The sequence below is a fragment of the Zingiber officinale genome, chromosome 3A (assembly GCF_018446385.1).
Source record: "Zingiber officinale cultivar Zhangliang chromosome 3A, Zo_v1.1, whole genome shotgun sequence".
Lineage (NCBI taxonomy): Eukaryota > Viridiplantae > Streptophyta > Magnoliopsida > Zingiberales > Zingiberaceae > Zingiber > Zingiber officinale.
In genome coordinates, this window is record NC_055990.1 from 118,205,155 (window position 1) to 118,222,028 (window position 16,874).

Below are 16,874 nucleotides of genomic sequence, written 5' to 3' on the forward strand. Positions count from 1 at the left end.
TCCACGAGTATTCGGGAGTCGAGGGATTGAGTTGGAGCTTCAGTTGACCGACGGTTAGTTTTTCCATTATATTTTTTCCCTGACTCCATGGGTATTCGGGAGTCAAGGGACCGAGACAAACCCTTAGCCAGTTGGCACGGCTCCTCGATCAGGTATGTTATAGGCTCTGCTCCCTTTTTATGATTATAGGGGTTGCTATAGCTCTCTGATAAGAGAGTAAGATCCTAGTTTCTTGATCAAAGACTAATACCTTCGATTTCTGATCGGACACTAGGGGCCAAGCTCCCCGATCAGACATTAGGGGCACAACTTCCCGCTCATACACTAGGGGCACAACTTCCCGATTAGTGACTCGCAGTACAGTTTCCCGATCATGATCTAGGGGCCTCACTCTTTGATTATAGGCTAGGGGCATTTCTTTCCGATTAGGGACTAGGGGCCCAGCTCCTCAGTCAGGTGTGTTACAGGCTCTGCACCCTTCACCATGGAGCTCTGCATCCTCTTACTACTACAGGCTCTGCACCCTTCACCATAGGGCTCTGCATCCTCTTACTACTACAGGCTCTACACCCTTCAACATGGGGCTCTGCATCCTCTTACTGCTATAGGCGTTGTACTCTATTATTGTTATATGCTCTACATCCTCCACCTACTTTGCATTCTCTTATATCTACAGGATATGCTCCTTTCACCCACAGTACTCTACTTTCTCCTAATGCTAAGGACTCTGCTCCCTTATATGGCTATGAGCTTCACTTTCTTTGACGATCAAGGCTTAGATTATTCTCCCTGACTCCGTGGATATTTGGGAGTCACGGGATCGACACTAGTTCTCTCCCCGACTTCACGAGCATTTTGGAGTTGAGGGATCGAGACAGATCCTCAGTCAGTCGACACCACTCTGTGATCAGGTATGATAAAGGCTCTCCTCCCTCATATTGCTACGGGCTCCGCTTTTATAGACTTCAGGGCTTCACCTCCTCCATTCGGGGTTGAGCTATTGTCACTGGTCTCGGACCAGAGTATCACCACCAGTCTCGGATCAGAGTATCATTAACGATCTCTCGGTCGGGCTCCCAGACCAATTCTTGGTTGAGCTTCCAAACCAATTCTCTGTCAAGCTTCTAGACCAATTCCTGGTCGGGCTTCCAGACTAATTCCTGGTCAGGTCTCCAAATCAAGTCTTGGTCAAACCTCCAGGTCAATTCCTGGTAAGGTCTCTAGATCAAGTCTTGGTCAAACCTCCATATCAATTCCTGGTCAGGTCTCCAGATCAAGTCTTGGTCAGACCTCTAGATCAATTCCTGGTCAGACCTCCAAATCAATTCCTGGTCAGGCCTTCAGATTGCTTCTTAGTCAGACTTTTAGATCAATTTTTGGGCAGATCTCCAGACCAAACTCTTGGGCAGATCTCCAGATCAAATTCTTGGGTAGATCTCTAGATCTAATTCCCGGGCAAATCTCCAGACCGGGTCCTAGTTAGACCTTCCGAGCCATTCCAGGTCTAGTCTTCGTATCGCCTCCCGGCTGATATTCCAGACTCTCACCCCAGTACGGGTTATAAGTGAACTTGCTCTCACGCTTCCAGATTCTCGTCCCAGCGCGAGTTATAAGTGAGCTTGCTCTTACGCTTCCAGACTCTAGTCCCAGCGCGAGTTATAAGTGAGCTTGCTCTCACGCTTCCAGACTCTCGCCCCAGTACGAGTTATAAGTGAGCTTGCTCTCACAACCAACGACCTCTCGGTCGGTATTTCAGACTCTCATTTCAGCGCGAGTTATAAGTGAGCATGCTCTCACGCTTCTAGACTCTCGCCCTAGTGCGAGTTATAAGTGAGCATGCTCTCACGCTTCCAAACTCTCACCCTAGTACAAGTTATAAGTGAGTATTCTCTCACGACCAACGACCTCTCGGTCGATATTCCAGACTCTTGCCCCAGTGCGAGTTATAAGTGAGCTTTCTCTCACGCTTCTAGACTCTCACCCCAGCGCGAGTTATAAGTGAGCTTGCTCTCACGCCTCCAGACTCTCACCCCAGTGCGAGTTATAAGTGAGCTTACTCTTACGACTAACAACCTCTCGGTCAGGACTCCAGACTCTCGCCCTGGTGCGAGTTATAAGTAAGTTTGCTCTCACGCCTCCAGACTCTCGCCCCAGTACGAGTTATAAGTGAGTTTGCTCTCACGCCTCCAGAATCTCGCCCTAGTGCGAGTTATAAGTGAGCATGCTCTCACACCTCCAAACTCTCACCCCAGTGCGAGTTATAAGTGAGCTTGCTCTCACGACCAACGACCTCTCGGTCGAGACTCCAGACTCTCGCCACAGTGCGAGTTATAAGTGAGCATCCTCTCACGCCTCCAAACTCTCGCTCACGACCAACGACCTCCCGGTCAAGCTCTCACGATCAACTACTAGTCGGTTAGCACTCATCACACTCCACTCGCCGCTCTGTCCGACACTCATTGTTCGCGACTCACTTGCCACTTTGTCCCTCACTCACCATTCGCGTCTCAATCGCCGCTCTGCCCGACACTCACTACTCTTGCCTCACTTTTCGCTTTGCTCGGAACTCGTCCCTCACGTCTCACTCATCGTTGTGCCCCGCATTTATTGCTCGGTCGCTTTTAATATCATGTTAAATAATTTTGTAAGACATTCAATATGTTGTTTCCCTAGACACTTCCATACTTCTATCGGAATATCATCTGATCCAACTATTTTTTCATTGTGCATCCTATTTAAAGTTTGTTCTACTTCTGAAGTTTAAATTCTATGATAAAAAATTAAATTTATATGTTTATTTGACCTACTTAAATTACCTAAGTTAAGTTGTCACCTAAATCTTCATTAAAAAATTAATGAAAATACCTCTTCCACCGCTCTTTTATTTTTTCATCGTTTACTAATATCCTATTACATTCATTTTTAATACATTTTATTTGGATAAGATCCCTTTACTTCCTTTTTCTCATTTTAGCTATTTTATAAATATCTCTTTCCATGTCTTTTGTATCTAATTTTTGATATAATCCTTCGAAAATTTCATTATTTACTTCACTCACTACTTTCTTAGCTTCTTTCTTGGCTATTGTATATTTTTTAAGTTTTTCTCGTTCTTACAAATATGTAATTCCTTATAAACTATTCATTTTTTCCTTCATTTTCTCTTTTACTTTCTCATTCCACCACCAAGATTTTTTACTTAATGGTGCATGTCCCTTTGACTCGCCGAATACACTCTTAGCTAGTATTTTCAACTTTGATATCATCTTATCCCATGTTGTATTAGAGTCATCATATATTACACTTAATGCTTATATTTCTACCTTCTCCTTAATTATATTTTGCATCTCATCCTTTAACTTCCACCACTTAATTTTAGGAGTCGTATATATTTTTTTTTCTATTAATACTATATTTGAGGCGTATATTCAACACTAATAATATATGTTGGGTAGTTAAGCTCTCTCCCGGGATAACTTTGTAATCTTTACAAAGCTTTCTATCCTTCTTCCTAACCATAAGAAAATCAATTTGTAATTTATTATTCATATTTTTGAACGTGACTAAGTGTTCTTCTCTTTTCTTAAAAAAATATATTAGCTAATATAAGATCATATGCTACCGCAAAATCTAATATAATTTTCCCTTCCTCACTTCTTGTTCTAAATCAATAACTCCCATATACCCTTTCATATTCTTCATTTTTCACTCTAACATGCCTATTTAGATTACCTCCTATTAAAATCATTTCATTTGGTGGAATATTTTATAATATCTCATATAAGTCGTCCCAAAACTTTGATTTGGTAGCTTCACTTAATCCTATTTACGATGCATATATGTTAATTATGTTCATAGTTTCTTTTACCATTATTATCTTAAGGACTATAATTTTATCCCCTTTCTAACTAATCTTACAACTTCATCCTTTAATGAATTATCTACAATAATACTCGCTCCATTTCTTGCTTTACTCTTTCTAGTGTACCATAACTTAAAACCTGAGTTCTCTATTATCTTTGCATTATTACCTATCCATTTTGTCTCGTGTACACACAAAATATTAATTCTTCTCTTAATCATCGTATCTACTACCTCCATTGATTTACCAGTGAGGGTTCCTATATTCCATAATTTAAATATTAAATCATTAGTTTTCTTATCATATTTGTTCTTATCCAACCTATGGTGTGAGAACTCTTGTCTATTTAATACTGCACCAAAGTTTCATGGAGATGTAACAGTCTTTGCTGATACGTTACAATTGGACCCTTTAATACAAACTTTTGCATATTTAACACTACACTTAAATTCTAGAAATATAATGATATTTATCGAGATGTTACAGTCAGACTCTATAAGATGTTATTTTTTAAAAATAAAAACATTACAGTTATACTTATTTAAAATTAATCCTAAAATCTATTAAAATAAATAATTATATAAATACTAACTGGATTTTAAAATAAATAATTATATAAATATACCAACACGTAAGACGACTTCATATTTATCATTGATAATACCAGAGTGGATTGATATTTTACAAATGACATTAAACATGACCATCCGATATTTAAAGCTGCCAAAAAAATAAATTTCAATTTTCGACAAGGATAATTCAAAGATAAGAATTGATGTTGCCGGTCGAACCATGAGTCCTTAGCTAAAGCATGAAACCCTTGTTCTTTCCATGCAATATGGGCACGCCGAGTTATCGTGAGCGCTTCATCCACAAAAATACTTCAATTTTTTTTTCATAAAGATAAATGGATCTTCCACACATGGAGCAGGAAGATAAATTATAGAGTATAAAGAGCATTAGACACAAATCATAGACTCTAAAAAGCAATAGACAAACTGAATACAAAATTACAAAATGCCCATGCAGAATCAACTCATCTGCACATAACATAAGTCTGACAATTTTCAATCGACAGCAAATAACTTCTACCTTGGTATGAACCACCAGCTTCTTATGCATATGCTTAGTTGTGATTAATGGCGTAAAAGTTACTCTTTAGAATATCTGTCAGATAGATTTGGTATTCACTTTCATCCGGGGCACAACCACATTGCATTTATTTGCCCACGAACTACGTTCTTCAAAGTTTAACTGAATTTGATAAAATGTAAGCATTAGGAAAGAAATAAGCGCAAGATGGTAAGCACTTGTCTCGGTCATTTTTTTCAAGTGGCTCGACATGCCCGCCTTCAGACTATGATCAAGCCCTCCGAGAATGACAAGATATGTACAGTGTGATACTGATACCATTTACAGTCTACCAACTGTTTTTATACATGAGTTTATAGTTTGACCGGACGCCTAAATTCTGGGAACCGGTCGCAAAAATGGCTTCAGGAGTAACCCACCAATCACATACAACCAGTGAAACATCAAGCAGCACACCAAAAACCATAAAAGGAATATCAAAGAAATTGACTGTTTTCGGCGCCACCAAACAATCTCTGGAAATCAAGGATGACCCCTGAACCAAGAGTCACTGACAACACGGCAAATTGTAGATAATCTGAGCTTGAATTCTTCGACTCAGTCCAAAATCACTGAAGCAGGATCTTTGCTTTCTGAAGTAGCTTCGATGAAGTCTGCAATTCTTAGAACCATAACTGATTTGTACATTGCAAGCTCAGCATTCGACATCAAGATTTGAGCTCTACTTCGCAATTGGAGAGCAAACTCTGAAGCCCTTTTTGCAGCATTTTCTGCTTCATGAACTCTCCTCAAAGCCCCATCATGTACTGCAACCATTAGATAATGTACTAGTCATTTATTTAAAGCATAAAAGAATTAAGCTGGCAATGGCTTCAAAATTTCAAATGCAACCACATCCTTTTGCCACACAAGAGAGTGCTGTATCTATAACTAAAAATATTAACATTGTGAGGTTTGTGAGTATAATAAAAAAGTGAGGAGTTGAAGCATCAAACTTAACCCTTGAAGAGCAAGTTTCAAAAGGCTTGTGAGCCACCTGATAACACATGGCTTAGGGATAAGTTGTGGTTGTAAGGTTAATTTACAGAAATATATAGGGCCTAGCTTTCACAAATTTTCAGTTATACTACAAAAAAGATTTATGATGAACGTAGCAACAGCAGCAGCAACAATGTGTTTGTGCATTTCACAAAATCCTACTAATCACACTAATCACTAATTGTGAGAAATAAGCACCAAATAAAACTAACACCACATTCAGCAGTAGCAATAGCGATAGATCCATGATCATAAGACCTGGATTACCAAAAAAATATAGCAAGAGATCCATATAACTAGAGTTATAATCCTCATAGACATTAAGCTGGAATCCAGAGTCTACTATCTCCATATTCAACATCATTAAACATATCAAAGAGCAAAACAAAGTAGTAATATGCAAAAAAAAAAAACCTTGTTCTAAAACCTCTGACTTTGTTTTTATTGTCTGACTCCGTTTCCTCTTGAGTGATCTCTTTTTGCGGAGAACAGGCTTATGTATAAACTGTGCTGGCCTTAAAGGTTGACCCTGTACAAAATGCAGGGAACACAAGATTTAGATAATAGCTAAGCATCAAAATCATGACCTTGAAGCAGTATGCAAGACTGGTAAACAGCAAAAAAAGTACAATCTTACCAAAAACAGAAAAGATGAAGGGGAAAAAACAAGCAGTAAACTTTTTATAAAGTACTGTAGCTTACTGCCTTCCGAAACATATTACTAATTTAGCATGTTCCACCTATCCAGAAATAGAATCCTTTTTTATAAAAAGATAAATAAATAATTCCCCATGCAACTTAAGTAAAATAGTGATGATCCAATTATTTCTCTTATAATCAAAACAGAAATTAGCAATTGAGACAAATCTCTTCCAGCAACTAACATTTGGGTGGGATCAATTATTTCAAAATAAGAGACCATTACAAGCATCGGAAATCATCAAAACTGTTGTGACGCAATGAGAGAGAAGACTGCTGAAAACTATAAAGGCAAGAAGCACACTAAAAAAACAAATGCACACAAATTAGTTGCCCAACAACAAAGTTCTGTAGAAGAGTACATGGCCATGCTATACAATTTTGGAAGGCAAAATGTTCTGATTTTGAGTAATTCCAATGTGTACATATGCACAATTATTCGTGTCTATCTGCCAAACAGATAATTCAAACCATGTTTATGCCAAACAATCAACCTAAAATCTCCGAGAACCCCTTATCATAATTCAATGGATTTCAAGGAACTATGTCAAAAACCATATTAAGGCTCAATCTCCCCGCCGGCCATGTCTGTGGATAGAGAATCCTCTTTGCCTCTTTCAAGAATCCAAATACTGATAATAATTAACAAGTAATTAAATATTTGATTTTGACTAGAAACAAACTTTCTCAAAAAGGTTTTAGTTTGACTATTTCTCTATTTTTAATATATTGTTTAAATTATGATAGTGAATGGCTTGAAAGAAGCAGAAGGTTGAGGTGACATGGGAACATTGCACTTGATGAAGGGAACTAAATGCTATTGGAATGTAATCGTTGTAGGAATGAGTATTGCAGTGGTCTTTTTGAATGAGAAATCATCTAGCTGGCACACGACAAGAGGTAGAAGCTCGTTCAAAAGTTTTGAAGGGTGTAAAAAACAAGTCCATACAGATTTTGCATATTTTGTGTGACAGGATTTTGAAGATTTTGTGTGACATGAGGAAGAGCAGGATCTTCTCAAGATCACTTTGATGAATAAAACAATGCTACAACTAAAGAGATGATGGGACAAATGGATTATTTGTGCTTTAGGTAAGTTGGAAAAGCAAAGCAAATAGCAATCAATCAAATTTTAAAGAAAAGAGACAGGATATTTGCAAATGCATTTATGGTACTGTCTTGTCGCTCAATTTAGTAAACAGCCCTCTATTTCTATAAATGTTGAAGTTTGTTCAAGAATATGATCAAGGTTTGAAGCAACCTACTTATCATGAAGCAAAGTAACATATTTGATAGGTCCCCTCAGGGCGATGCGGTGGTTGAGGCATAGAGTGTTGTCACATGAGGTCTTAGAGTCGAAACTTGGCGTGTCCGAGCATACTTTCCTCCATGTCTTGACCACTTGCACTAATGGCTAGTAGTCACTCATGATTTACCTCCTCCGTGTTAGCCTAGGGACGGGTTGGCAAGGGCACTAGAAGTGAGCGAATCGCCTTTTTGTCACACAAGAGTAACATATTTGATCCTATCTTCAAAAGTATAAAATTGACTGAGCAGAGTAAGACTAGGTGCACTAATGTATCTGATGGATGATTTGGTAGTAGAGGGCACTCTCACCAATTTTATGGTTAATAGTCCAGTGGCACAGTGTTTCTAAAATCTATTACATGTCAGATGCAATTAACAATGTAAAAGAAAACACTTGAGTTACTTGATACATAAGTGTATGAAATAGGTGAAGAAAATTTTGTCCAAGTTCTAATGGATGATACATCTAACTACATGGAAGCTAGACAATTATTAAAAGCAGCACAAAGTTATTTTGATCACCTAGTGTGATGCATTGTTCAGATTTAGTTCTTGCCGACATTGGTAAAATTCCTTTTTTTAATGATAGTATCGCAAAAGACCTATAGAAGCAAGTCATTATTTATAGTAATACTTTAGTCCTCAATTTATGTAGATGATTTACTAAGGGAGATGAATTGAAGAGGCTTACAGCCTTTATATTTGTTATCACATATTTGACACTGAAAATGATGTTGGAGAAGAAATATGCAGTCAGATTCATGTTAGCTTCTGAAGCTCAGGTTACAAGTTATTTCACAATCAATTTGAAGGGAAGAAAGTACAAGTGTGATTCACAATTTTAGAAGTAGATGGAGTTTTGTTTGTGTGTGACTCCACTAGTGAAAGTGTTTCATCTTATGGATGGTGATATGACACTAGTCATGGGCTATATTCACAAAGCAATGGATAGATATAAGTATTGAATCGCAAAAAGAAATTTAGAAGGATTGAGAGTACATATCAAAGGATCTGAAAGATTATGAACACTGGATGGGATTTACAACTTCATAGACCCTAGCATGCATGGGTTTATTGCCTTAACCCTCGGTATGAATTTAATTGAATGCTACTTCATAATTTTTCTATGGCGCCATTATATTTTTGATACATGAGGTATAAGTATATACAATAATAATAACAATCAAGCCTTATCCCACTAGGTGGAGTCGGCTACATGATGTATAAGTATATAAGTGGTTTAATATCACAACTTTAGTTTCATTATGATTCAAACTTTCCTCTTGATGTAAAGGTTTAAATTAGCATCCTCAAGACAGTGCGGGTGAACTCAAAGAAGCAAGAGAAGCAAAGGGATATTTGACACGAAATATGGTGATAGCAACAAAAGGCAAAGCCAAAAAATAACCAAGCACAACAAATTATTTAAAGATAGGTGTGAGAATAAATTATTTTTTGGTTTCTTATTTAGTTTGTTTCATTCATCTTTATGATGAGAGAGCTATGGAGAGGTATGTTGTGAGCTATGAAGATTTGTATTTTGTTCATAGCTTAACATGTAGTCTTATAAGATGTGAAAAGAATTGGACCACACTCAAGTACCTCGATTCTAAAATGAAACCATTTGGGATGACTAAATGCTTTTGTACTGGTAAAAAGTTTTATCTTCAGCTAGAGTTAAGACCAAAAAAAAAAAAATACAAGAAGAAAAAGGAGATCCATCTGATCTGATTTGCTTGTCAATATGAATTTTATGATAAGTCGATTAAAGAAGTTAAAGAACCTTGTCTCTTGAACCTTGTCTCTAAAAGGATGTTTCATGGATGGATGTATAAGAATGCTTTAACATAGAGAGAGTGCACCATCGAAGAAAGGGAAGAGAAGTACATCACTAAAATTCTATTTAATTTAAGAGTTTACTATTATTTAATTCTTTATATTATATTGTGCTTTTCCAATTATTCTAGGTCCAAGAAATTTGAATATAAATATTAAAATAAAAAAAATGAGAAAGTTAAATATTAAAATAAAGGTTAATCAGCTAGCTAGCAAACAAATATTTTAGTTTGTGGTTAAATCTGGTGTTAATCGACTGATAAGATATTGATGGTGGTTGCATTGGCAAATCAACTAATGTTTCTACTTGTGGCTGCATCAATTGGAAAATCGACAGATCTGGGATCAATCTTGACTGATGACAACTTCCAGACAACTAATGCTACAAAAGAAAAACTAGAAAGAGTCGTTAATCTTCTGGAGCTGCACCACAACAATCTAATGACATAATAGCTATAATGCATCAGTCAACTAATAGTGGAATTTCATCAACTGATCAACAATACAACAACAAGACAACAAAGGTCAGTTGAATATGTTTGAAACTTAAAGGGGCCCGAGAGATAATTTGGAGCTAAGGTTCACAACTTATGTTCTTGTCCAATTAAGCCTATTGTTCCCTATTATTTTAAGCTCCATTATATTCATCTTATAAGAGTTTGTAAGAAGTTTCTCCACCTTTGGAAGTAGTCCAAAAAGGAGAAAAGTTAGTGGGGGCTTTCGAGAGTGATTCATTGAAGGGTCATAAGCCGTGAAATAGAATCGATGGTTCCGAAGCATGTATATGCATTGTGTTAGAGTTTGTATTCTTCCTTTGTTTATTTCTACTGCATACTTTTGTTTAATTGACCTCACAAAGCTATTAGCAAGTATTTAAGTGCTAATTACAGAAAGAACTGTCATTCACCTCTGCCCTTGACCCTTTAGCTTTTTGACAATTTATCACAAGGGTCCTAACATTAAGGACTATCTAACTATTCTGTATATCTTTACTAATTTTCAAGAAACAATAAAGAAAGATTTGGTTAGATTTGTCTGAGTTTGTTAAATTCAATTTAGTTTGATCAAAATTCAAACTATTCCATTCTTTTTTACTCAAGATTTGACAAATTTTGAATCAATTTAACCTTTGTTTTTTTAGTGGAGTTAACTCATTCGTAATTAATTTCTTTGAATCTCTGCTATCTTTAAACTTAGCGAAAGACCAGATCAGCCTTTGTCGAACAACAATTCAGTATCAACCAATTTTGAGAACTATGAATTACACACTAAATATTGGCTACAGAGGGTGACAACATCTTACCTAGGAAACCTAAATAAAAAATGTGAGGATTGAACACCAAATTTTAAAGCAACTGCATATGATGATTGGCCTTGATATTACTAGCAGGCCCATGTAGGATGAAGATGAAGGATGGCTGGTCCACAATAGGCCAACATTTAGCCAGTCAATAACATTTTTTTAAAAATTATGCTCAATTTAGACGTGTTTAACTGTTTGATTCATATTATTGTTGCTACTTGAATTTTGATATCATTAAGTAATAGAAAACAAAAGAATAACTCATGATACCATGTGTCAGCCAAACCAACAAATCAGCACGGCAGACACCAAAACCATACTGATGTGATCACGGACCAATAGGTTTACCACATCATAAATTCAAATCTTGATCAGGAACAGGTAGGAGTAGGACCAACAATCCCATTCTATTTCTTTGACATCATTTTACATTATCAAAAGAGACAAGAAATGCCAAAAAGTAAGAATAGAAAAATACCTGAAATTCTCTAACCAAAGCAGAATGATTTTTGCTTCTCTTTCTTGTCCAATAATCATAAATAGAAAGCAACCTCTCTCTCTTTCCAAAATGCTGATAATGATTTAGTGCCTTTTCTTTATCAAATACATCATCCACATTTCTGTATGAATCCTTCTCCATTGCATAAATTATTTTCTCAAATTCATCTACTGAAATATCATTATCTGGACCAACATTTGCATGTTGAATACTTGAATTATGCTTGGTCAACCACTGCTCATCACCAGAATCCATATCATACCTAGCTACTTTGCTCGATATAGCTCGTTGTACTTCATCGTCCTCAATTTTGATATACACATCAGGTCGTGAAAAATTTGCATCAGAACCTTCCTCATAGCCAGAGACCTCCTCGAACACAGGCACTGGAATCATCCTAGACGAAGACTCTTGAAGGTTGCGCTCACAACACTCCATTTGCAATTCCTTGAATACAAGCCAATCCCACCTGTCCAAAAATTCAAGCTTCCACCTATAATCTCCAGCCCACATATAAGCATGGGTGAACCGATTAACAACACATGGCCTTATGTCCAAAGATTTGTGAAGATACATTGCTTCACCCTGAAACTTAACTGCTATAGCCCATTCCTGAGAGCCTAATAACTCCAACATGACCTCAAAACCTTCTTCTCTCCAACACCTGTCAACATCAGTGACTAGGACATTTGCACGGCAATGCACAGAGTCTATGTTCTGCTTCACCTCTGCTAAAGCGTATTTCAGTTCCTTGTTCTGCTCCATGGGGCTCTTCTTGACAGATTTCCTGTGTCTCGGAACACTGAGGGGAGTAGAGGCATCACTCTCATCTATGAAACTGAGCAAGTCCTCAACACCATGATCAGGTATTTCAATAGAGACAGGTTTCATAACTGCCTGGAGGCCTTCCTGTTTCCCTTCAAAGGTAGCACCACTGTCATTCAACTTGGACTGCCTTGAAAACTGTGGACCAGCTTGCATTCTCATTAAAGCCAAGTTCCGACTTCTGAGATACCTAGAGAAGCTTCTCTTCTTGCTATGCTTACTGAAACCTGACAATGTAATTGCATTTTGTGAACCTGATGTATAAGCATCATGATTAACACTTTTCTCAGGACTCTGCATGACACTAGTCCCAGAGAATACAATTCCCAAAGAATCTTCTTTCGCACGAGCAATAGAATCATTTCCTTGGCAAATGGCAGCAGCAGAAGGGATAAGATGGGAGCACTTTAAATATCTCAAAATGAAGTGAGGCAAATAAAGGGAACGTAGAAGCATACTGACATGCAAACTCCTAAAGAATGAGGCTAGTGCCAAATAGTCAAGCCAGATTATTGGTATAGACTGTTTAATATCATATATCCTACAAAACCTGGGAGTTGTGAAAACAACATTCTGAAAGGGAAGAAAGTAACAATTAGAACATTTAAGGCCATAATATATAAGAAAAATAAGTGAAAGTTTAGGGTAAAACTTACATCACGTCGCCCCCTGAGAGGTAATATATGTACTCCTTGCTCAGAGAAAATACTAGCAAATGACCCAGAGAATATGAAGGCAACAAGTTCCACGAGTGGTGCAGTAGTTCCCCTCATCCATTTAAGCATGCAGATGATGAGTCTTGAAATCAAATGTGAATAATTAGCATGAGAGGATTCAGCAATAAGCAAGAGCACCACAGGATCAGTGACGCCAGTGTGCAAGCTGTTTTCTCTAATGCCAACCTTCTTTGCAAAATTCTCTGCCAAAGTTGAAATTCTCAACCCCCTTCTCAAAACCACTGGTTTCCTTGACGCCAACCCAAAATCCACGCCAAAAATTGCTGCAGTTTGCTCGATTGTTTGCGGCAAAGGTGTCACCTTTGATTTCTTCCTGTGTCGTTTAGGCACATACACAATTCCAAACCTTCTATTCATATGAGAAGTCGCATCAGCGACAGAAGAAGATGATGATGCCGCACTATCTGAGAGTTGTCTCTGCCTCTTACGCTCATAAACAATTGCATACTTTTTGGCTTGCAAAGATTCAAGATTTTCCTCTGGATCATCTAACTTCTGTGACACACTCTCAACCACAACACCATTAGTCATCTGTGCTTCCTGCTCCTCGCACTCAGCGGAAAATCCAAGGCGGTTCCTGTCCCCCTCTTCCACCTTCCCCCAAAGGAGCAAGGGCGCTCCGCCGCTGCCAAAATCCTCCTGCCACCCATCCGTGCTCTTGTTAACCGCAAGCCGCTTCCCAGATCGGAGGACCCTGGAGCCCCTGCGTCCGCTGGCATTGACATCCGCCACTCCAGAGGATATTTTGGGAACGAACACCCTCGTCGATCGACGGGTCCCCACTGAGGGCATGGACGGAACCGGCGGAGCCGGCAAGGGAAACACCCGAGACCCGATCTCTGCCTCCGCTGCCCCGTACAACTTCCTCGGTGCAGCCCTATGGATCTCCGGCCACGTACGACGTTCCATCACTACCATCATCTGAACCGGCGTGAAACGCCTTCATCATCTAACAGGATCGCCCTTTCAAGTTGACATGGCGACCAGATTCAGAGTTTCACTCGATATGCCACAGATTTTATACGAATCGCGATACGAGCAGCGACTTTTTGACTTCCCTCCCAAAATCAAGCCCCCCCAAAACAGGCCACACTGCCCAGTCTTGTATCGGCAGTTACAAGCGTTTCAGGTCGTCGGCGGAGGCAAGCTAGGGTTTGCTTCGCGGGATGGGCGTGCTTCTTTTAATGACGTCCGCCGAGACACGGAGGCCATCTGATGGAGATCAGACGGTAAGGGTTTGGGGATCGGGGAGCGGGCTCCATTTACACGTTGGAGGTTTCTGAATCGACGGTGGATTTGTGGAGGAGGAACCGTTCCGGTGCGCCGCGAGGCAGATTAGACTGCAACCTGTCTGACTGGCGATTGATCGAAATTTGAGTCCCATTTTACGAGATTGGTTCGTCTACCAAAGTTTGAATAGAGCGACCACCTAGATGCTGAAAGGATGAGCCGGTCCAGACACGGAAGAAGAAGCGACCGGGAAAGGGACACGTGTCCTTGGACTACAACAAATGATATTTCCCGTTCATTGGGATTGGGTTGCCTTCCCATGGAGGCATACATTTTTGAGGAAAAAAAAAAATTCAAAAGACGCCCTTTTTTTAACAAACCACGAGAAGAAGACTCCCTATCAGGATTCCGATGGATGCCATGATGGGAACTCCGGATAGGGGCTGCCTCTCAGAGCTTGGAATACCAAAGCTCCATAGAGATGATGGTTGCGGTTTTCCTGAGATGCTGTCCGGAGAAGGATGGCCGCTAGCTGTTGAAGGTGCACAAGCAGCACTGCGGATCTGCGGCGTCAGTTTCAACCCCTCCAGGAAGCTGGAACGTCGGTGGAAGATGATGTGGTGGCTGGCGCCTCTCCCAATCGGGAGAGGGCTGTTGATGATGATGATAGTGAGGAGTATTGCCTATAATATACATGGATCATAAGACTAAAAGCATGTAACAACTCATAGTGCTTCCTACATGATCTTAGTCATTGCTAACGTCGGAAGAACGATCACAAATGAAATTGAAAAGCTCTTCGAATTTCACAAATCAAATCTCTTTAATCTGGATGTTCTCCTTTGGCCATTGTTACCTCTACTGTGCACACATTGGTCATCTTCTCCCCTTTCGATTACTCTTGGACACATCATTATATAAGCCGAGTGAGGAAGACGAAGGGGAAAGGACGCCCCTTCGTCTCCTTGACGTTTGCAACAATGAAGGAGACGAAAGGGAAGCGACGCCCTTCGTCTCCTCAATGTCCAACATCTCTCACTCGTCCAAATCAATCCATAAGGTTATATGGCCACAAAGACTATGTAGGCCACATAGATTACAAGATCATAATGTCACAAGACTAAAGCAAAACATTAATTGGTCACAAAAACCAAATAAGTCACATAGACTTTATGATGATCTAGTCACGAAGACCAGAGCATCAATTAATTAATCACAAATATCAAATCAAAACAATTATTCCCTACATTAGGAAAAATTGTTCGTGCGACTGCAAGCACACTGAGTATTCATTACTAAGAAGATTGTTACACCTTGCATAGCTTCTCTATAGAACGAATCAGAGACACCAAAACTTATCTTTATCCCAGATTAAATTATTTACATCAATATAAACATCTTTAATCCCTCATAATGACTATTCTGTTAAGAGTATGTTCAACATCTCCAAGCAATATAATTATTCATAATTACATTTTATGTACTGAACTAAAAATTTAACTAGTACCAGTAAATAAATGTTACAGATGTAAATCAATCTTAATCTTCCTTTTTAGCTAGAATCTATTCATTTTATTCAGTCACTTTCCTAGTTATGCTCCATAGACCAAATCACCTATAGCTAATAGGAAACATGCTAAAGTAGCAGACACTGATCAGAACTTCAAGTAGACAACTAAATAGTTACTTAGGGTAAGATTTAGATTAACTTATAATATCAAAGGTCTCACATAGTAGAGAAGTAGGGATTCATTCTCCTACTACCCTTTTTGGAGTCATAGCACATGTGGTATGAATCACATGCTACGATGTTATTCTCTTTACTAAAAAAAGTACATGTTTTTTTTTTAAATTTAACATCGTACAAATTTCGATCTAGACATACCTAATGTCTAATCTTGAATTCAACAAATGAATTCCAATTTGACCTTAAGCAAATTCAGTAAATGGTGGGTTCATTTACTCTGATCATTACATAAATGATCTCATCTTGACACAATTATCATGACGATCATAACTTATGGGTATATCTCTTTTTACAACTACATAAGCTGTCTCATAAACAATAGTCTTACCTCTATTTATACTTAACAAACAGAGATGATTATCCATGTGAGTGAATCAATCTCAATCTACCAACATGCTTATCGAGACTTTTATTCGAATGTGACCAAGACATATACACTGAATAGATTATGGCATTTTTCATTTATCAAAATATCTTTATAATAAGTTACATTCTTCGAGGTCCTAAAGACTTCACATATCTTTGAAATGACTCTTTAGTTAATGGCTTAGTAAAAGGATCAACCAACATATTTAGTGTAGGGATGTACTTAATAATTATCTTTTTCTTATCAACAATATCCTTTATAAAATTATACTTAATTTATATATACTTGTCTTTGCTATGATATTTGGGATCCTTGAAAAAAGTTATAGCAG

General features: G+C 38.3%; 1 protein-coding gene across 1 annotated transcript; it reads right to left on the minus strand.

Annotated features, from left to right (window-relative positions):
- Window positions 1-5,241: 5,241 nt before the first annotated feature.
- On the minus strand, window positions 5,242-14,365 carry LOC122052348. Its single transcript, XM_042613828.1, has 4 exons — window positions 13,119-14,365; window positions 11,617-13,035; window positions 6,407-6,521; window positions 5,242-5,760 (listed from the first exon to the last, which is right to left on the minus strand). Exons 1-4 carry the CDS (start codon window positions 14,106-14,108, stop codon window positions 5,552-5,554), a joined length of 2,733 nt encoding a protein of 910 aa, XP_042469762.1. The 5' UTR covers window positions 14,109-14,365; the 3' UTR covers window positions 5,242-5,551.
- Between the last annotated feature and the right edge of the window lie 2,509 nt (window positions 14,366-16,874).